The 19,532-nt window shown below is 56.3% G+C and overlaps 9 protein-coding genes across 9 annotated transcripts; 3 read left to right on the top strand and 6 right to left on the bottom strand.

Moving 5' to 3' along the window:
• Positions 1–36: 36 nt before the first annotated feature.
• L969DRAFT_96851 (uncharacterized protein) lies at positions 37–3,816 on the bottom strand (the record flags this gene model as incomplete). The annotated part of the gene is made up of 5 exons (XM_014709917.1): positions 37–136; positions 188–977; positions 1,036–1,344; positions 1,392–3,623; positions 3,675–3,816. 5 exons carry the CDS (start codon positions 3,814–3,816, stop codon positions 37–39), a joined length of 3,573 nt encoding a protein of 1,190 aa, XP_014565403.1.
• Positions 3,817–3,911: 95 nt separating this feature from the next.
• On the top strand, positions 3,912–6,350 carry L969DRAFT_79208 (uncharacterized protein; the record flags this gene model as incomplete). Its single annotated transcript, XM_014709916.1, has 5 exons — positions 3,912–4,207; positions 4,265–4,357; positions 4,415–4,567; positions 4,626–4,778; positions 4,836–6,350. The coding sequence occupies exons 1-5, from the start codon at positions 4,079–4,081 to the stop codon at positions 6,348–6,350; spliced, it is 2,043 nt and encodes a 680-aa protein (XP_014565402.1). The 5' UTR covers positions 3,912–4,078.
• On the bottom strand, positions 6,021–9,582 carry L969DRAFT_79207 (uncharacterized protein). Its single transcript, XM_014709915.1, has 5 exons — positions 7,918–9,582; positions 7,642–7,869; positions 6,753–7,593; positions 6,587–6,701; positions 6,021–6,538 (listed from the first exon to the last, which is right to left on the bottom strand). Exons 1-5 carry the CDS (start codon positions 9,452–9,454, stop codon positions 6,434–6,436), a joined length of 2,826 nt encoding a protein of 941 aa, XP_014565401.1. The 5' UTR covers positions 9,455–9,582; the 3' UTR covers positions 6,021–6,433.
• Positions 9,583–10,004: 422 nt separating this feature from the next.
• On the bottom strand, positions 10,005–13,525 carry L969DRAFT_79206 (uncharacterized protein). Its single transcript, XM_014709914.1, has 5 exons — positions 11,515–13,525; positions 11,386–11,463; positions 11,225–11,334; positions 10,711–11,176; positions 10,005–10,661 (listed from the first exon to the last, which is right to left on the bottom strand). The coding sequence occupies exons 1-5, from the start codon at positions 13,348–13,350 to the stop codon at positions 10,098–10,100; spliced, it is 3,054 nt and encodes a 1,017-aa protein (XP_014565400.1). The 5' UTR covers positions 13,351–13,525; the 3' UTR covers positions 10,005–10,097.
• Positions 13,526–13,561: 36 nt separating this feature from the next.
• On the bottom strand, positions 13,562–14,784 carry L969DRAFT_105526 (uncharacterized protein; the record flags this gene model as incomplete). The annotated part of the gene is made up of 4 exons (XM_014709913.1): positions 13,562–14,075; positions 14,140–14,409; positions 14,473–14,597; positions 14,650–14,784. 4 exons carry the CDS (start codon positions 14,782–14,784, stop codon positions 13,724–13,726), a joined length of 882 nt encoding a protein of 293 aa, XP_014565399.1. The 3' UTR covers positions 13,562–13,723.
• Positions 14,785–14,865: 81 nt separating this feature from the next.
• L969DRAFT_96846 (uncharacterized protein) lies at positions 14,866–16,280 on the top strand (the record flags this gene model as incomplete). The annotated part of the gene is made up of 6 exons (XM_014709912.1): positions 14,866–14,925; positions 14,991–15,382; positions 15,430–15,562; positions 15,614–15,674; positions 15,723–15,811; positions 15,864–16,280. 6 exons carry the CDS (start codon positions 14,866–14,868, stop codon positions 16,278–16,280), a joined length of 1,152 nt encoding a protein of 383 aa, XP_014565398.1.
• An 8-nt stretch (positions 16,281–16,288) lies between these two features.
• On the bottom strand, positions 16,289–17,238 carry L969DRAFT_96845 (uncharacterized protein; the record flags this gene model as incomplete). The annotated part of the gene is made up of 2 exons (XM_014709911.1): positions 16,289–16,519; positions 16,570–17,238. The coding sequence occupies 2 exons, from the start codon at positions 17,236–17,238 to the stop codon at positions 16,289–16,291; spliced, it is 900 nt and encodes a 299-aa protein (XP_014565397.1).
• Positions 17,239–17,318: 80 nt separating this feature from the next.
• L969DRAFT_96844 (uncharacterized protein) lies at positions 17,319–18,223 on the top strand (the record flags this gene model as incomplete). The annotated part of the gene is made up of 2 exons (XM_014709910.1): positions 17,319–17,458; positions 17,515–18,223. 2 exons carry the CDS (start codon positions 17,319–17,321, stop codon positions 18,221–18,223), a joined length of 849 nt encoding a protein of 282 aa, XP_014565396.1.
• Positions 18,224–18,260: 37 nt separating this feature from the next.
• L969DRAFT_54163 (uncharacterized protein) lies at positions 18,261–19,515 on the bottom strand (the record flags this gene model as incomplete). Its single annotated transcript, XM_014709909.1, has 7 exons — positions 18,261–18,332; positions 18,384–18,512; positions 18,568–18,706; positions 18,764–19,050; positions 19,108–19,171; positions 19,209–19,341; positions 19,398–19,515. 7 exons carry the CDS (start codon positions 19,513–19,515, stop codon positions 18,261–18,263), a joined length of 942 nt encoding a protein of 313 aa, XP_014565395.1.
• Positions 19,516–19,532: the final 17 nt, after the last annotated feature.

The raw sequence follows: 19,532 nt of genomic DNA, 5'->3' as shown, positions 1-19,532 counted from the left end.
AAACAGCAAATGCATAGTGTCACAAGCAACATTCCGTCAATCTACAGGCGCAATTAGCGCTTGATTATTCATGAGAGCGTCTTGTCTTCGCCTCGCGTTTGCGTCTTGCCGTGCTTGGCGGACATAGACGAGCCATCTGCAGACCTGCATTGAGCATGATAGGTTGAGCATGAGATCGGGTACTTACGCGATGGCGAAGCAGATGCCTAGAATAAGTAGCGTCTCCGCAAAGTCGTCCGAGCCCTCCAAGCCCAGGCCGAATAGCGAGTCATCTTCTTCGGCCTCTCGAAGAGCTTCTTCCGCTCGTTCGCGAGCTTGCGCTGCCCGTGCCCATTGCACGGGATCCTCGTTGCCCACCAACGCACGCTGCGCATCGTGAACGCTGTTGGTTCCACCAGCGCCGTCTTCTGTGTTGACAGCTTGCAGGGCCTGTCCATCCTCTTCGAGCATGTTCTGCCAACGCTTAGCAGCTTCCGATCTCAGGTCGCCGAATGACCACCACTTTCTCGGCTGAGCTTTGCTCGGCAAGTCCGTCGTCGCATCGGGCGCGAAGAGCGATAGGCTATGAGTACTCGAGCCCGAGAGCATATGGTAAAGACTGCGAACATATAGCCGCAGAAGCGACAGCGTGGCTGGTAAGTAGCCTTGTGCGTTCGTCTCGAAGGAGAGATCGTAGTATCGCTTAGCGAGGTGGAAATCTTTCTCGACGCCGATGCCGTTCTCATGTAGCCAACCGAGGTTGTGCATGGCCATTGCGCTGACGTGCGTCATTGCGGCACTAGAGTAGCATGCTGCGGCCTTCTGTGGTTGAGGTGCGCCAGTGGATGTCCCATACCCGCTTAGGTAGTAGTCGCCCATCTTCACCAATGCATCGATATTGTTCTGAGCTGCTGAGCGCGTCCAGAATGTCAGGGCGAGCCGGTCCGTGATGTTGCGGCGCATGCCATCTATCATTGGAATGCGCAAGGCGCGCTTGTCTGTCAACGCATGTATACAGGTGAGTCAGAGATTGTAGATGTTTGCGGGCGTGCTTGCCTTGGTCAAGGATCCAAGCGACGTTGTTCTGAGCTTGCTCGTAGCCTCGCTCAGCCATCATCCAGTAGCCCAAGAAGGCTCTTTGGCGATCTCCTCTCGCCCACGCACGCTCTGCCTCCCACCAGACCTCGTGCTTCCAATCGCCGCGCTCAGCAACGATCTTGTAATACGCCACAGCTACGGTGCAGATTTCTGGTCGGCCGAGGCCATGTGCTGACATTTCTGCGAGCCAGTAATAAGACTGAAAGGTGTCGCCGTGACGAGCTGCGTGTTCGAAGTACTGCGCGGCGGCCAGGTAATCACCCGAATCTAGCTTTTGTGATCAGCGCAGCTGCGACATATGGCTACTTGCATACCGTAGAAAAGTTTGCCAAGAGCAACTTGCGCATCTGTGTGCTCTTGCGCAGAGGCTTCTTGCAACAAGCTGACGCTGAGCTTGGGATTTCTGAGGACGCCGAGACCGTCACGATACATCAAGCCGAGTCCGTACTGAGATTCTCTATCGCCCGAGCGGAGGCCACGACTGAACCAGAGGAAGGCCTTTGAAAAGTCTTGCGGTAATCCTTCGCCACGCAAATACATGCGGCCGAGGTAGCCTGCGGCAAGTCCTGCAACCATCTGAGAATGATCGTCAATGATTGTCTTGATGTCTTTCGCGTCGTCGTATGCTTTGATCGTAGCTTGCTGAGACTGACCGGGCTGCTGCGGGGTCAATGTGACAACGCCTGGCGGGTCCCGTGGCCAGACAGAGCGTGCGAGCCTTTCAAACCACCTCAGCGCTCTTGCAAAGTCACGGCCGCCGGGGTCATCATGACCCTCGCCTCGCTCTAGCTGAGCGACGACGCCGCCGCCGAAGCCGTTGTAGTAAATCCTTCCGAGCCTGAACATATAGCCAGCGTCATGACGGTCTGCATGGAAGTGATAGAACTCGAGGACGTCTTCCCATTCTTGGCGAGTAGTGGGCGTGAGCGTGCCGGGCGTCTGAGCCGCCATCTTTGCGTTGGGTCCGGTAGATACGACAGATGCACCAGCGCCATACACGCCGCCCGAAAGGTCTGCCAATCTGATCTTCGACGGCGGCAGGTGCCGGCCTCCGGGCGGGCCGCTCTCAAATTCGGCGATAGCCTTGGAGGCAGCACTCTTGTAGAATGGCAGAGCTTCTTGACAGCTCGCAGGGAGACCGATACCTGCCAAATGACGGTAGCCTATCGCCAGCTCAGCTTCCGGCAGACCAGCAAGGGCAGCAAATGTGTGATAGAGTAATGCCATTGGCTGATCGCCAACGCCTTGAACCACGCTGGTATCCGCAGCTCCTCTGTAGCCAGAAGAATACAGGAAGGCGAGCATAGATTGTGCTGTAGAGTTCCCTGTCTGGTCTGCCATATCTTTGTAGCGTCTGAAGGCCAGCTGAGGCGTCGAAGGCACGGTGTAATGACCCCAGAGATGAATGTTGGCAAGCAAGAGCTTGGCGTCATTGTACCCTAGGCTCTCTGCTTCTGTAAGGAGTTCGAGCACTTTTTGCATTGCCTGACCGATCGCTACTGTCTTTCGAGACTTCTCTGGCGCAGCAAGTCGACTGAGATGGGCCAGCTTTGCCATTGCAGCTTTTGACCCGGCGGCGGGATCTCTGAGGAATTGTCGGCCTCCGCTGAAAGCATGATAGATCTTCATGAGCACGGAACGGGGCGTCATGTCTTGTGACTCGGGTGCAGAACTGCTAGGCGCGTCATTTGATGTAGCGGAATCCGATGGAGCAGTCTGTAAGCTGTCAAGGCCTCGACTGAGCTGACGGAGCAAAGGCGAAAAAGGTCCAGAGTGCTCGAGATTGACGCGCTGTTTGATCATTGTAGCGAACCAATTGGTCGTATCCTCCTCGCTCGGACCCGAGCCGGCAGGCGGCAAAAGTGTCGACGAAGACGGCGGGGTGTAATCAGGCACCGTGTTTTGCAGCATGTCGAGCAGCTGTGTCGCGCGTTTGTATAGCCTTTGCGCGCGTTCTTGATCTGTGCTAAGCTGCGGCTGTTCTGCGTTGGCTCGGTTTGCTTTGGGCGAATCCTGTCGCTGTCGCTTCGGCTCGCTTTCTGCTGCGTGACGTGCGGCAGTCTCGTGTGGCACTTGCGTCGAAGCTTCGTAAGCGGTAAGTTTGGCCAGCTCGAGCAATTCTTCTTCGAAATTTGACCAGTCAGCGTTCTGCGGCCCCGCCGCCTGATCTACAGCGTCTTGTGCCTGAAGCTGGTCGGCAACGTCTACGATGACCTCGACGGACGCTTCGGTACCGTCGTCGTTCACTAAGCTTGCGACTACCCGCTCTGCTTCGCCGTCATCCGTGAGATCAACGTCACTGAGGACATATTGGATGTCGTCCGCGTTGAATGTGTCGGGCGATTCAGCATGAGTGTGTTCTTCGTCGTACGCTGTGGTACCGCCGCGATCGAAGCCCGCTTCCCAGGCGATTGTATCTCTCAAAATGTCTAGATCATCCTCCTCTGATTCGTCCTGCCGTGATAGCGGCTCGACAGGTTGTGAAGCGTGCGCGGGCGGCGGTACCTCGTCCGCTAAGCCTAGGACCTGCTGCTCTTGTGCAGACACTGCAAGAACAGGCATGAGCTGTAGCGCTACAGGTACTCCTGAACGCCTACCTTGGGGGCAGGAGCTGAAGGCTAATAGGGCGAGTGCAGCGAGTAGCGTCAATGCCCAAGTACGGCGCCGTACGGTCGGCCGTCGCTCAGACTGAGCAGCTGCGCATGTACAGCGAATCATGGCGCTACCTTCGGAGCTCATGGCGATCCTCTGAGGGGGTTTGGCGCCCTCGCAGAGCCTGATGAGGTGGCAGCTTGGATCAGGAGCTGATCAGCTCAGCGGCCGCAGCGCGACGGCGACATCATCGCATCGACTGTTGCCTGCCTCAGTCAGCATCAAAGGCAGCTGACAGCGATCTTTCCACCCGCTGACGAACACTCGGGGACACCTGTCTATACACTAGCTCGGTAGCGGCCGCAGTAGCGCAGCTGCAGGTGCTCAGCGCCGGCTCGCTGTTGCCACGATGCGCCTACTCGCCTATGGCGCATTCTCAGGCTTGCTGACATCCTACATCATCTTCTCGGCCTTCAGGACTCGTTCCAACTTCTACAGCGCTGCAGTCTTCCTCGGACAGAGCCATGCCTCCATCCTTGTTAGCTACACTGCCTCAGTGCTTGCTCTGACGTTCAGCTGAGCTCGCCTTCAACAGATCCTATGGAACTTTGGCCTCTTCTTCGCAATCATGCTCGCTAAGCTCGTTCAAGCCGTCTTCTTCGGCACACTCAGGAGCATCGAGCTCGAGGTAAGCATCTCTCGTCTGCATGACACGTCACAGTGAACTCATCCTGAGCGTCCCAAGCGGCTGCACGAGAGGACATGGTATGCAGTCACGGAGTCGCTGCTCGCTCTCACCATCTTCAGAGACGAGTTTGACACCATGTTCGTCATACTCTTCGTCACCTTGCTACTCGTCAAGATGTTTCACTGGCTAGCGGCAGATCGCGTCGAATGGGTCAGTACAGTTTTGACTGCAGCTTCGCCATGAGCTGAATCCAGCTGGTGTGTGACAGATGGAGCAGATGCCCAACGTCACCCGTCTGTTCCACATGCGTATGGCGGCAGTCATCACAGCCTTACTCATCATCGATGCTATCGCCATCCGCCTCACTGTGCGATCCGTGCTTGTTGACGGCCCATCAGTTAGCATTATGCTTGCTGCAGAGGTCAACTCCATGTCGCTTTCCGAATACCAGTATGCTGATCATCTATCTTCTTCGCAGTACGCGATACTGCTAGCGACTCTGTTCGCGACAGCGGCAAAGTATGCTCTCAATGTGGTCGAGATGCGCTCAGAGCAAGCTTGGGAAGCAAAGTCGATCCACTTGCTCCATGTCGAGCTTGTGACTGAATTCATCAAGCTTGTGACTTACTCGCTCTTCTTTGCGCTCATCGTCACCTTCTACGGCCTGCCGCTCAATCTCCTCCGCGATCTGTACGTTACCGCCCGAAGCTTCGTCCTCAAGGTCCGCGACCTGCGTCGATACCGCGTTGCGACAAGAGACATGGACACCAAGTATCCCAATGCGACTTTGTCAGAGCTCGACAACATGACAGACAAGACCTGCATCATCTGCAGAGAGGAGATGGAAGCCCGTCCCGGCAATCCAGAGGACCGCCCGCCTCCTGTTGAAGGAGATACGACCACTAGAATCACTCAGCAGCCTCTACCGGCGCAGGGCCCGAACGACACGCCCAAGAAGCTCGCTTGCGGCCACGTGTTCCACTTCCACTGCCTCAAGAGCTGGCTCGAGCGTCAACAGAGCTGTCCCACCTGTCGACGGAGCGTCTTGACAGACCTGCCACCTGTTGCTCAGCCGGGGGTAATGCCAGCGGGTCGACAGCCTCCTGCAGAGCTCAACCCTTTTGCTGTCAGACCGCCCGGCTTAGAGCGAAGGCACGCTGTCGGCAACGGCGACCCACCGAGAACGGAAGAGGCTGTTTCCACATTGCCGTATACGCCTCATCCAAATATGCAAACCGAAAATGCGCTTCGCAAGTTTATCGCGTCGCGAGGTCCTGGTTACAGGATCATACCACCGTCGACCGGCTCGGCACAGCCAGCTGCAACACCCTCAAGTCAGCCAGGATCGGCCAGCGAAGGTACGGCAGCATTAGCTCCGACTTCTGAGACTGCTGCACAATCAGGAAGCGCTGCGCCATCTGCTTCCGTTCATGAGCCAGCTGCTGTTGCGAGCGCAGACGCCAGCACGAGCGATCCTCGCAAGGCAGCAGCAGAGGCAGCCTTGCGTCGTCTCGAGAGTCTTCGCCCCGCTCTGGGAAGAGCGGAGAGTACAAAGACGGTCAGACAAGCTAGTCCTGAGCTGATTGTCCGCGCAACGCCCTTGCCAACAACGGACGAGCCGGTTGAGCCGCCAACTGTGACAGAAGCAAGCTTTGCGGATAGCCTGAGCAAGGCAAAGGGCAAAGGCAAAGAGCGAGAACATCAACGCGGCATACGCTCTTTCCCGCGGTTGATCCCCCTCTTCGATATCGAAGACGGCTCCGCCGATCGTCCAAGCTTCACAAGGGATCTGCAGACTTTCTTGCAGAAGTCTCGTCATAGCGCAGAGTATGCGTGTTCTTCTGCCCACGCTGATCCGGCGCACGAAGCGGTGCAGAAGCAGCTCAGGACGCTTGTCGAAGTGCAGCAACAGATTACTTCCTGCATCGAGTCCAGTCTCAAGGCCCTGCATCAAATGCAGAGCAGCGAAGAGAACGCAGAATCAGAAGCATAGCTCTGTAACCATCAATGTTGTTGTCAATCAAACGCGCGTACGTCAAGTATACATTGGGGCGCCTGACAAGAACGACGACACGGCTAGTGATTGCGAAGATGCTGCTTGCGCAGCTTCTTGATCGTCTTGAGCTCGTCAACAGGGCCTGTGAATTCGAGTAGCTCATAGAAGCGACGGATTTCGGCAGCCTGTAGACTTGTCAGCCTTCGAAAGGAGAATTGGTGAGCTTTGCTTACTTCAATCTCAATGACCTCGATACTCTCTTGTAGATGTGCTGCCAATGTTTTGCGCTTGACGGGATTAGCAGCCGGATCCATCTTAGTGAAGGTTGCAGATAGCTCTTCGTAAATGCTGCGGTTCTCCATGAGCGTTACGAGTCATTGCACTTAAGACATGACATACCTGATCTTGCCCCAAAAGTCTTCTTCCTTCTGCTGGATGGCACGCGAGATGATTGTTTGAGGCAAAAGAGATCGGCTGAGCTCTCGCGAATCATCGTCGACTTCGCCTGCGTAGCCATCTTCGTCTGCACCGCGTTGTGCCTGCTGTCTTTGCCAAGCCGCTTCGGCTTGCGCCTTGACGCGACTAATGCGCTGGATCTCGGCGTCGATCTTAGCTTGAGCTTGTCGGTGAGCCTCGGCTTCCTCCTGCTTTCGACGTTCTTCCGCTGCAGCGCGGCGCTGCTTTTCTAGCTCTGCAAGTCGTTGACGCTCGAGTTCAGCCAGTCGCTGTGCTTCTGCTTGCTCAGCGGCCTCTTGCTCGCGCTGTAATTGTAAGCATTCCGAGCAGTTGTGAGGTCCGTGATCTTTGGGCACCGTTTCGAGCGTGCGCTTGGCCTCGGCAACTTGCGTACATAAGTTCGAGCCATGTCGGTCAGCTGAAGAAGACAGGGCGAAGGCTTCGGCTGAGGTCTGAATGCCTGCATGCTTGCCCAAGACTGCGGTCTGGACGGTAGCGTGGTGGCTAGCACGCGCAGGCCGTGGCGTGGGCTGCTCGGTCGCGAGGCGATTGACAAGATCACGTGCTTCGCGCACCTCTGATGCAAGGTGATCAAGTCCGGTCTGAAGCTTCAGGACATCGCCGCGCCAAGCTTTGTCACGGCCTGTTCGCTGGACGCTGGGTGTTGTCTGGGTTTGTTGCTCATAATTTTTCTGTAGATCCGCAAGGGCATCGCGGTGTAGATGAATCGATTGGTCAAGTTCTTCTACGTGACCTCTCATGCCCTGAACATGTCCGGCAAGGGCTGTCACAACGGTTCAGCAAAAGGCAAGAGTCATAGCTGGATGCTCACTTTGGCGACGATCTTGTGCCTGTCTGAGCTGATCATTGAGCGTCTCTCGGTGAGTTTTCGGCGGCGCGGCATGTGGCGAAGTCTGCGTTTGCTCTGTCTGTCGAGGCACGGCAGTACTTGCTGGATGCTGCTCGAGTTCTTTCACGCGCGCGGTGGAATAGCGGTTCTCGTCTTCGAGCTGGACGAGACGTTGCTTCAGCTGCGATAGTGCCTGAGCGAGTGGCTCATCTGCGCCAGAAAATCAGCAACAGTCAGGGTGAGAGTAGGCAAACACACCTTCGACAGGCGCTGGACGCGCTGATTTGAGATGCACGCGACTGCGGATTCTGTTTGGACTGCTTGCGATTTCGGTCAAGTAGGTTTGATCAGGCAGTGCTAGCGCATCGTCTCGTTCGTAGTGATGCGACGGCTTGATGGCTGACTTTGGCCTGGTCGCACGTGCCGAGTGAGCGGCAGTCGGCTTGGCATAAGCAGGCTGGCTTTGTACTGGCGCTGAAGATGAGGCGAGCCGGGCAGGCGCGACTGGTCTAGGGGTCGTCTTGGCTTTGACAGCGCTCGATCTGACACGAGGCGCAGGCGTCTTTGGTTCGCTAAGCCTGATGGACTGGATTTGTTGCAAGGGCGAGGAGGTTTGATTCGTGATGTTGTCACCAAAAGATCTTTGTCGACTCATGGGAGGGGTCGGCGCAAAGGTCGCTGTCTTTCTTACCGTCTCTGGTTTAGGAAAAGCCGCTTCGGTTCGTCTTGTCGGTACAGGCGTTGCATTCTGGTCTTGTCTGAAGGCAGACATCACGGCTAGCGGACTGTCGCTGATCTCCGCAAGCGTTGGTAGTACGGCCGAGGGCAAAGGTACGTTCTTGCGTTTCGCCGAAGCCTGGACGCGCGCTAGATGAAGATCCTCGAATTGCTGTCTAAGATGGCCAGCGAACGCGCTGAAGCCGGAGGCGTCTGTCTTGTTGCCGCTAAGATAGATGTCTTCTTCTGCAGATTGTTCGCCCAGTGCTTGCTGATCGAATGTCGACGCTGGAATACTGACCACATTGCCAGAGCTGCGGTGTATCTCGACGGCACGACTGCCGCTTTTCGACGTCTCAGATGTGTGTACGTGATGCACCGAGGTCGAGCTTGCGTCTGATGCGCTGCGGCTGTGCTGAGTGCGACTGGCCCGCGTCGTTTCGTCCTCAGAGGCAGAAGAAGGCGAGAAATGGAGGCTCAGGTCGTCTTCTGCGCGGATGCCATTTCTCTTGTTGCTCGCTGTGCCGCGTCGGATTGGTCGGCCGGGTGTAGAAGTTGTGATGTTGCCCCTGCCTATACTTTGCTGGAGCTTGCGCGCAAGATGATCATCGTCTGACATCATGAGCTCGATCTCTGATCCCGAGAGCGAGTCGCGAGAGTGGTGCCTAGCGTGTGAGCCATCCGACGAGTCAGATCCAGAGACGATGCGTGCACGACGGTCGAGCGTGTCTGTTTGCTCCTGTTCACTGTCAGATCGATCTGTGAAGCTGTCTGAGCGGCTATGGCTGCCTGACGATGCACTTCGATAGTCGTTCCCGCGACGTGAGTACCCAGATAGTTGCCGCCCTGTCTCGCTTTGCGATTCGCCGCCTGAGAGGCTGTCTGACCCCTCGCTTGCAGACCGCTGATGCAGCTCTCCTTGGGGCTGCCTCGAGGGCGAGGGGCCTGATACTTTGCTCGAACGGTACTGCGAGCCTGCCTTGGAAGGCGTCGAGAAGTGACTATCTACGCTGTCGTCCAGTGTCATTGCATGCGACAAGTTGGACGGCCGATAAATTCTGCTTGTTGTGTGCGCCATCGCGCTTGGGCGGTACTGTATGGTCCCACGAATACAGCAGGCAACCGTGTGTCTTCACCTTACGCTGTCTACGTAGGCCTACGATTGCCAGACTTTGCAAACACTCGGTCAGACTGTTCTGTTTGGTATGCAGCGCGTGTTGATCACGTGAGAGTGAGCGGTAGAGGGACCACTGCACGAATTCATGTGACAACATATTAGCCGCCCGACCAGTCAGTCTGACAAACTTCCTATGCACACCCCAGCAGCCGCATCCAAGCTATATCGTCCCGCTCAATGTTACTCGGCCTTGTTTTGATTCAATCATATTACGCTTTCTTGTCCTCCGAGGCTATGAATGCGACAAACGTCGCATCGAAATTGGCGCCAAGTCTCGACACGTCGATGCCCTGAGGAGCCTGCACATATTGCCTACTAACTTGTGATGTCAATACTTCATACATGAGCACAAAGCTCTGCTGGAGACTCAAGGCTCTACCGGTCTGTCAATATATGACGAGACTTCATTCTGAGCGAAAATCTGACTCTGATATCAAAGAGTCTGCAGGCTGCCGTACTTTCTTTGCAAGTCACGTTGGAATACGACGACGATCTCTCATATAGCAGCCGCTCGTTGTGCAGTTTTGCATACATATAAGCACGACTAGAAGCCGGTACCCTGTAGTGAGTAAGAATTGGTCCATAGATTGAGATCGAAGCCCTCAGCCCCTGGCATCTCCGGCAGTGAGACTGCGCCCGGGGCAGTGTATTGCAAGCCAGGTTGACCAAAGTAAGGCTCGAAAGGAATGTCGAGAGGACCGAAGGAGTTGTTATCAGACGGCGGCAGCATTGCCCCGTTCGAGTCAGCGCCGGCCTTGCTTTGAGTGTTACCGCCGAGCAAGCCCATCGAAGTCAGAAGCGCCGTCGCATCGCTGCCCAGGTCCGGCATTACCCCGCTGTCCGGAGTCGTGACATCCGAGTAGCCGAGACTTGCACGATGTGAAGGATGGCTCGTGTTTGACAGACTCGGACTAACGATCGGGTCGTTGCCCGTCGAAGGTGACGTGGAATGAGGCGAAGCTGGGAATGCCTGGGCCGTGTGAGCCGCTGCTGCAGCTCGCTTCAAGGTACTCGCAAAGCCGTCGCCAGAGTTGTCATCTGCCTTGCTCTTACGCTTCGCCACTCGACCTGAGGTACGCCGGTCTGCGAGCAGCTTGTCCGCCTCATCCTGTAGCACTGAGTCAGCGGACATCGGCCTCATTGAGAGTAGAGCGTACACGTAGGGAACTCAGGGCTAGCATGCCACCGCTGGCGACAGTGCGGACCAAGTTGAAGCAAGAGGTTGTACCGAAGCGAAAGGTGTCAAGGGCACCACCAAGCTCGGCTAGCTGCTCGGCAATCTCTTGCTCCGAGTGATTGGTCTTGATCATGTTGAAGACATTGAGATAGAGCACGACTGATGCACCAATGGAGTGGAAGAAGAGCCACCAGAAACGCATGATTGGCGCGTTCGTAGCGTGCAAGACGCGATGACAGCGCAGGATTGTGCGCGCGCAAGAGACAGATACTTGAGTCGAATGAGCGTAGCGGATGTCACGAAACCCTTTGACCATGTATGGGCGGTGCAAGCGCATCAATCGATTCTGTATGCCGGATCGCAACATGTTGACCAGCCAGGTCATCTTAAGATCAAGGCCTTCATCATCCGCCTCGGCTGCGACTTGTGGTCCTTTCTCGGCCAAGCTGTCTTGCTGCATTAGCGCTGACCGCACATGACGATTGTGTGCTTACCTTGCTCGATAGAGCCTGTCAATCTCCATAACGTTCTCGTACTTGACTGCATTGGGCCCACGGAATTCGGCGATGACATGACGGTGATGCTCGGCCATGCGCATCTTGAACTGCACGCGAGCGTCAGCCAGTGCAGCTCTGTCATTCCGCAAAAGGCGTACAATATCGAGCGAGACATCAGTGATCTCAGTGACCGGTCGGGGCGTTACCTGAACATGCAAGCCCAGATCGTCGTCATTCTGACACATGGCTTTCAGTATCCATCGCACGAGAGCAGCAGACGAGCGTACCAGGTTAAACGGCTGAGCGGTATCGTAATCGCCAGCGCGCAGCACAGGATCTGACAAGCCCATCTTGTCGTTGTTATGAAAGTCCATCGAGACGATGATCCACCAGATCCGCTTGGCCATTTCGCGCTTGAGCGAGCTCGAGCCCGGCGGCCATGCCGGATCATCTGCGGGCATCTTCGTCTCGTCGGACCCCAGCCGGTGCAGGCCGAGTAGCTGAGCAATCTTGATGCAAGTCACCGTCCAGATGTGACCTGCCTGCTTCTGACCTGAGAAGCTGAAGTAGACAGACAATACGATGACGGCCTGCAGCACTCTGATCTGAGGGAACCGCATGCACTCGGCCAGACTGAGGCAAGTGAGTGAAGCATCATGCCATACGCGGGGCAGCGCGATGAGATCCTCGCGAGAGAAGCCATCGAGATACGCATTCGTTCGTTTGCCTGTATCTTTGTAGCAGTCGACCGTGCAGGCAGCATTGCAGAGAACTGCGCAGTACAGTCCGAGCCAGCTGTAGCTCACATCCTGCGGACGCCCCTTGTCCAGCATGACCCAGAAAGACGCATAGTCAGACATGAAGCTTGGCCTGTGCACGGCAGCGGTCACACGATGGACCTCGTCAAAGTAGAGAGCGATAAGCGCATCGGCTGCAGGACGAGCAGGCAAGACTTCCAAGACAGTCGAAAGGATGACACTGTTGCGATAGACCGGATCTGCAAACTTGGAGAGCGCACTCGTCGGCGAGAGACCGACTTGATTCTGAGAAGGCTGCTTGTCCTCGGGCCCAATATCTTGCAACATGAAACGCTTGATGCGCGGCTTCTCTTCCGTTGTCGGATCACCGATGTAGAGGCTCTTTGTTCCTTTCTGGCGAGAGGTGAGGTCGAATTGATTCCGCCTATGACCGAGCGCAAGCTCTTCAAGAACGAGCGCAGCGTCTTCAGTGTCGCTGTCCATATCCTGCGCACGAGGCACCGTCATCGTGACGGCAGGCTTAGGCGAGGAGCGGCGAGGCTGAGGAAAGTCGAGTCCGACGGCCACACGCGGAGGGTCAGTCATGAGTGACGATGGGTTGGCATGAGCGCGATAGACGATCTCGCGTAAGCTGACGAGATCATGCTCGACCGTGTTGACCTTTGCTCTCAGCGCGTCAAGATCTGTCGTCGTCGCGAATGGCTGGGGTGCTAGTACTTTCTTCGCGTCCTCCCATCGACACAGTTCTGGCTCTTTCCGTCTTATGCAAGCTTCGCAAGGGATCTTGCGATCACACTTTATCTTGCGTCGCTTGCACTCTGAGCAGCTCAGTGCCTGACGGTTGCGCTTGCGTTTCTTCGGTTCGTCGGTCTGACGAGGCGAGCCTGAGCCTTCATAGCCGCCGTGACCAGAGACAGACTCGGACTGGATACGCCTCGACTTGTTGGAGCGATGTTGGCTATGAGAGCCTTCTGGCGAATCACTCTCACCAGAATCGTCGTCGCCAGATTCGTCGCGTTCGTGCACGTGTCGTTGCTGAGCAGGTGGCTGCTGGTATTGGCCTGCAACATAATAATTTGCGGGTGCATACTGCCTAGACTGGCCCGAGAGCATCGGCGGCAGCTGCGACTGCATCCTCGCGTCGTCTGTGCGAGGCTTGACAGGATCTGTAAAGAGCAAGTGGCGCAGCTGGGGAGGCTGCTGGCTCTGTTGACCCTGAGACTGGCCCTCTCTAACGGGGACGAGGTTCTGAAGAGGCGGCAGGACAGATCTCCCTCTGACGGGTGTAGACTGGTTGTAGTAGTTGTTCCCCGACGGACTGGGCGCGCTCAACGAGTTCGAGTCGGTCTGCTGCTTCGTGTTCATCGTTTGCGTTATCGCCGTGGACTTCACCGTCGGCGGTGACTCCGTGAGCTCCGCCGACGACGCGCAAGCACAAGGCAGAAATCCCACGGATCTGCAAGGTTCACTTCTGCCTCCCGAGTGCACCTGACTCTGCTTGAGTATCCCCTCCGTCTACTGGGACCGATTGACGTCGATCTTGGGCGAGATACTCTTCACTCTTGGATCGCCGGTAATTTCAAGTTTCTATTCAAGATCTAGACTGTTCGGCAACCAACGTAGCCTGGAACGACCTCTGATCTGCAACGCCTCTGCGATCGGCAACGAGAGTACAACAACGAGGCTTTACTTGCAATCGATTGCTACTGACAGGTCAATGTTCCACAGACTGGTTCTGCTAGCTCCTGCAGTGGTAGACCGAATCGGCTGTCGAGCGCCAGCGCTCCTGATCTAATGCCCATCCCGCGGCAAAGTCTCTCTCGAGATGATGGAACCGTCGTCCGACGATGACGAGACTGTGTAGAGGCGCGCCGAAGACGCCTTGATCCGCTTGTGCGAGCTCAGCGAGTGTACCCGCGACGAATGTCTGATCTTCTGCACCGACGCGAGAGACAGAGATGGCCAGCGTTTCTGCTGGGTCGAGTGCTGCTTTGCTGCCGTCTGTGGGCGCTGCCCGAAGAAGCGACAAGATTTGCTCGACAGCGGTGGGCACAGACATGTACCGCGCCGGCTCGAATATCTTTCGGCCCCTGCCGAGAGGAAGCGATGTGAGCACGAGCACACTGGAAGCCCAGCACGGCTTGTTCTGCTGACCTTGCAAGATTCTCCTCGCTTTGCTCTTTGACCTTTATATCGAGTAAGCAGAGCGTATGCAACCCAAGCTTGTTGTTCTCGTGTATGCGGTCAAACCAGCTCGACGGTCGCCAGGAGTCTGTGAAGAACGGTATACTGACTGTCTGGCCAAAGTTGTAGAGCGCCAGTCCGCATGCGCCGACTGCGTTCATGATGGAGGCATTGTGAATGACGCGCGTGGTGATGCCCAATGCTGTCGCTCTGAGATGCAAGTCTGTATGAGTCGTCGCCCTACTCATGCCAGCGCTGTATCAGCACTGCTGATCGTCTGTCTCATGACGAGGCCTGACTCGCCCGAAGGGATCGCCCACGACGAGAAAGGAGACATCATCCTTGTCTGCACCGTCGAGTATCGCATCACTCTCTGTCTCGACCATGTCACGGTCCGCCAGGATGAGGGGCTTGCCGTAGAATGCTTCCTGCCTGCCGCATGAGCTCGGACGGCTATGCAGGCGAGTGCGAGTGACTGACGAGTTTGGCCTGGTCGACGCCTAGAATTGAGGTGTAGGCCTCGAGGTAGACTCGCTTTGAGCCACGAATAGCTTCGAGACCTTTGACGGTGATGTCCTTCTCGTCCGCGAGACCCAAGCCGATGAGAAAGAGCATGACCACGACGGCTGAGGGACCTCTTGACGTTGTCGTCTGAACAATTTCTTCTGGCGCCGTCGCAAGGTCTCGAGTCGACCCATGACGAGCACGACCACTGTCCAGCGAGCGCCGTCTTCCAACTGGAGAGAGCTGCAAGAGGTAAGGTCACAAGGGGACCGCTGTCTTCATCACCAGCTCACAAGCGCCGGCTGTCTGGCTTGCAGAAACTCAAGCAAACTCGACAGAGCTCCAGTCCGGCAAAGATCCCAGTCGAACGGCCTACCAAGCGTCGTCGGAAGGACAGCTCACCTCCTCCTTCTTCTTCTTCTTCTTCTCCTTCTTCGCATCATCGTCCTCCACTCAAGACAGTACATCGCGAGCATGGCGCAGAACAGAGCACGCTCAAAATCGCAGAGTCCATCTCGAGCGCTCCTCTGCAGAGCGAGATGTGGTTCGCAGACGATCTGAGGAACGATCGCGACAGACAATTAGCGCAAGATCTTGTGACTCAGCCTGACAAGATCGTTGCGCCCGTTGAGGATCTCAAAGGGAAACGCAAAGCCACGCTCGACGAACTCTTGGGGACTCCCAGCCTGCCCACGGGCCGCAAGGCAAAGTCAGTCGCTCTCCATGCCGCGATGAACGCAGCTCATGCTTGCACAGACCGGGCGAATACGTAGCACTCGATTGCGAGTTTGTGGGCGTAGGACCAGATGCAGAGGAGTCGATGCTCGCACGCGTGTCCATTGTCAACTACTTTGGCGTTCTTGTCTACGACACGTTTGTGCGGCCAAAGGTATGCTCCGATACCATGCAAGAGAAGAGCAGCTGATCCTTTTGCATTCAGGAAGCAGTGACTGACTATAGGACCTTCGTCTCTGGCGTCAGAGAGCAAGACCTGCGAGACGGTACGCATTTCCATTATTTGGTTTTGCGCTCCCTCATGAGTTAGGCAGCGCCGACATTCGAGGAAGTAGCCCGCAAAGTTGCAGATATCATCGAAGGCAAGATCCTCGTCGGTCACGCAATACATAACGACACCCAGGTGCGCCCGCTCTGTCGTGCTCTCAGCAAGCGACTGACAACAGCCCTCATAGGCTCTCATGCTCAAACATCCTAGTCATGCCATACGTGATACAGCTCGGCATGCGCCCATACATGACCTAGCAAAGACCAAGCGACCTGCACTCAAAAAGATCGCGAAACTCTTTCTCGGTATCGATATACAAGCAGGCGAGCATTCTTCGATAGATGACGCGAGGGCGACGATGGCTGTCTACCGTCACTTCAAGGACGATTGGGAAGCGGCCGTGAGGAAAGGCCAGCGTCCTGCGCCTATTGCCGATAATTCACCGCGGCCGACGCTGGCCATAGCGGGCACGCTGAAGCAGATCAAGCGAGATGCGGCAACCCAGCAGAAGGGTCAGACAGAGCCGCGCAAGAGGACGCATTCAGACTCGCGCAAGCCATCAGGAGGCTCCAAGTCTGACTGGTGGCGCGAGGGCCTAGAGTGATTGCAATTCTACGCAGCTGCTCTGACAGCATCCGCGAGCGTTCTGATCTGCTGACTGCCGAACGATGACATGCCAGCCTGGAGCCCCTGACCGATATACGATGCCGCGATTCTGTAGCGCTTCTTGATCTCGTCCTGGACCACGCCTGCATCTTGCAGAGCTCGAGATTTGCCGACCGAGTCTTTCGAGGCTGCGAGCACCTGCTGCTTCAGGACTCTTGCAAGCTGACGTGCCGAACCCTGCTTGTGCATGCTCAATATTCCGCGTTTGATATCAGAGTAAGACGTACAGATTGGCCGTCCGAGTATGCTTCGACAGCGCGTGCAAGCGCGCGATCTTGTGGCGTGAGCGGAGCATCGTCATCTGCATCGCCATCCGAAGAAGATACGCTCGCTGCAGGCTGTGGGGATGTTTTCGAAGCAAGTCGTGCTGGATCCTTAGCAGCGAGCCTATCCGGTCTCGTCGCCTTCACGCTTTTGACCGGAGAGGCTTGTTTGCCAACAGGCACTCGAGCCGACACGGCGCCCGAATTGTCATCACTTTGTGCAGGCCCGCGAGAAGGTTGTTGTACAGATGCAAGGGAGGTGAGTGAAGCTGGTCTGGGCGCCGGTGCAGTGAGGAGGGCGCTGACGACTGATTTGGGGCGCGTTGCGAGCTTGTTATCGCGGCCGAGCCACGATTGGATCAGCTGGCCGACTCCGACTCCGCCTGTACACGAAGACATCTGTTTGAGCTCATTGTTCATCTTGAGCTGAAGGCGGTCCCGTACCTCGTTGTGCAAGGACAGAGAGGAGGATGGAGGCGAACGCGACGATGGTGATTGCTCGCATGCTCGTCTTGGTCGCGAGCTGCTGGTCTGCGAGGGGACGGAGAGCATGGCTACAGAGATGATATGGTCCAGCAGAGAGTCAGGCTCGGAGAGGCAGAGGACATCAGCAGCACTCTCTAATTTTGGCATTGCCACGCGGCAAAGGACTGTGCACCTCGAGTCAAGTCTGACCCTGCCTCTACTCTCATTCTTGGGCTGGACAAGCCCTCATGGTCGTCCATGCACTGGCCAAGTCGGCCTTCTCAGCCTCTGGCAAGTCGGGTCTGTACGACCGCGCACGGCCAAGCTACCCCATCGAAGCCATCGGGGAGATCTTCAAGCTGCTCGCAGGACGCAAGCATGCATCTCTGTAAGTCACAATCTAGCCTCAGTATTCCGAGACTGAGGCAGCTTGGTGGGGTACAGCATCGAGCTAGGACCTGGCACGGGCATCTTCACGCGCATGCTCCTCCATCCGCCCAACGAAGTCGGACTGACTGCATCGGGTCACATTGGCTCCATCCTGGCCGTCGAGCCTGCAGAGGGCATGCGGCAAGACTTCGAACGCAACACCCACGCACCTCAGGGCATCGAGCTCAGCATTAAAGATGGCAGCTTCACCGAGATCCCGGCAGAGGACAGCTCGGCGGACGCGGTGGTGATCGCTCAGGCGTTTCACTGGGCTCATCCTCACTACGATGCTTCCATCAAGGAGATTGCGAGAGTGCTCAGACCTGGAGGACTGTGGTGTATGATCTGGAATCTCGAAGACAGAGAGGCTGCGCAGTGGGTGGCCAAGATCAGGGACGCGTACGAGCAGCACGAAAAGGGAACGCCCCAATATCGATTGGCATGGTGGAAGCAGATCTACAACGAGCCAAGCTACAGCCAGCACTTTGTTCAATCCCAGCACTTTACATATCGGCGTGAGATTCCCACAACGGTTGACGGCGTCGTGGACCGAGCGTTGAGCAAATCATTCATCACAGACTTGTCGGAGAGCGATCAGCAACAAGTCGAGAAGAATCTGCGCAAGATATTAGCAGAAGCGACAGACAAGAAGGCACTCGACGATCAGGGCCACTTTGCGTTCCCGTACCGCACAGATCTGTATGTGTTCGAGAAGAAAGCCTAGACGGATGATGATAGAGAAACGATTGAAATGACATGCATTAGAACACCTTGTTCATTGCGTTCATTGCAACCTCTACGCCCACAAAGGTGGCAGCATTTGCGGGGAATGCCTGTCGTTGAACGTCAGCCTGCTTTGGCTGGCGATAGATGTAAATACTCACTCGGGCCATGGCTGGCCAGAAGCCACGGAAGAGCGCCTTGGGACCATCTGCTGCGATCGTCTTTGTCGCGCAGTCGATGAAACCCTTGTAGGTGCCTTCTGGCGAGCTTTGTAGCCGTGATTTGATCACCTGCACGCGTGTATGAGCTTCAGATGCCTTAAGAAGTAGGCTCAGAATGACGCACGTCTGGTGGGATAGCGAACGACCACATTGCCATTCCCGCAAGTCCTCCTGCGGTGATGATGGATCCAAAGTTGAGATCGTTGGGAGATTGTCCGGGCGGCGTCATGGCTGCTTTGACCCCTTCGTAGGTCACAAAATACCTGTCGACAAAAGCAGACTGCCTCAGCCAGGTAAGCTGAGGAGCAACTGTCACCGACGCTGCTGAGCCCGGTCCATCGCGAGCAACGGTCGCCAGCGTGCCACGGAAGAGCGACCTGATTCCTCCCTCTTTGTACAGCTTACCGACAACGTCTATCGGTCCCTTGTACTTTGGATTATCGCCTTGCGTTTGCAACACGACTTTGACGCGCTCGACGGGTGCAGCGACGAGCGTTGTGGGTAGGGCAGAGAAGAAGCCCGCTGCTGCTAGCTCTCCGTTGCTCAAGATGGGCGAGCTGCGGTCTGGTGTGAAGGAATAGACGAGCTTCTTGCCCATGCCGTAGCCCTATCGTCCTGCCCAATAAGCCCATCTGGCCTCGCTTTGATGCAAGGAGGAGCCGACCCAGAAGGAGACTGCGAACATGGGCGTGACGCCGACAAGAGGTGATCCCATGCCCTTGAAGAAGCTGTTCACATCCCCACAGTGAGCACGCAGCGGGTGACGCCGTGAAAAGAGCTCGAGCTTGCCCTTTTACGCCATCTGCTTTGTACGTCTTTCTCACGACGTCCAGAGCGCCGTTGTAGGTCCCAGGCGGAGCAGTCTGTAGCCTGACCTTTGTGAGATCAAACGGCTGGCCTGTCGCAGAGCTCGCATGTCAGATGACGAAGACGAGGTCTTTTGGATGTGCTGACCCGTCAAGACACAGCAGACACCGCCAAAGCCGCCGCTCAGGAAGGATTTGACGCCTGATGATCGAGCGGCAGCCTCCTCCTTCTCTCGAGCCATGTCCAGGCCCGCTTCTTTGGACATCTTTGTGAGCGGGGTGC

The sequence above is a fragment of the Mixia osmundae genome, assembly GCF_000708205.1.
Source record: "Mixia osmundae IAM 14324 unplaced genomic scaffold scaffold_12, whole genome shotgun sequence".
NCBI lineage: Eukaryota > Fungi > Basidiomycota > Mixiomycetes > Mixiales > Mixiaceae > Mixia > Mixia osmundae.
This window is presented reverse-complemented; position numbering and strand designations above follow the sequence as displayed.

Coding starts and splice junctions, on each gene's coding strand:
- L969DRAFT_79207 (XM_014709915.1), bottom strand. CDS start 9,454: ATGGCGCACACAACAAGCAGAATTTATCGGCCGTCCAACTTGTCGCAT. Junction 6,702..6,752: donor GACTTTTGGGGCAAGATCAG/GTATGTCATGTC, acceptor GGAGAACCGCAG/CATTTACGAAGAGCTATCTG. Junction 6,539..6,586: donor TCGAGGTCATTGAGATTGAA/GTAAGCAAAGCT, acceptor ACAAGTCTACAG/GCTGCCGAAATCCGTCGCTT.
- L969DRAFT_79206 (XM_014709914.1), bottom strand. CDS start 13,350: ATGAACACGAAGCAGCAGACCGACTCGAACTCGTTGAGCGCGCCCAGT. Junction 11,335..11,385: donor CTGATGTCTCGCTCGATATT/GTACGCCTTTTG, acceptor GCTCGCGTGCAG/TTCAAGATGCGCATGGCCGA. Junction 11,177..11,224: donor GACAGGCTCTATCGAGCAAG/GTAAGCACACAA, acceptor GCAGCAAGACAG/CTTGGCCGAGAAAGGACCAC.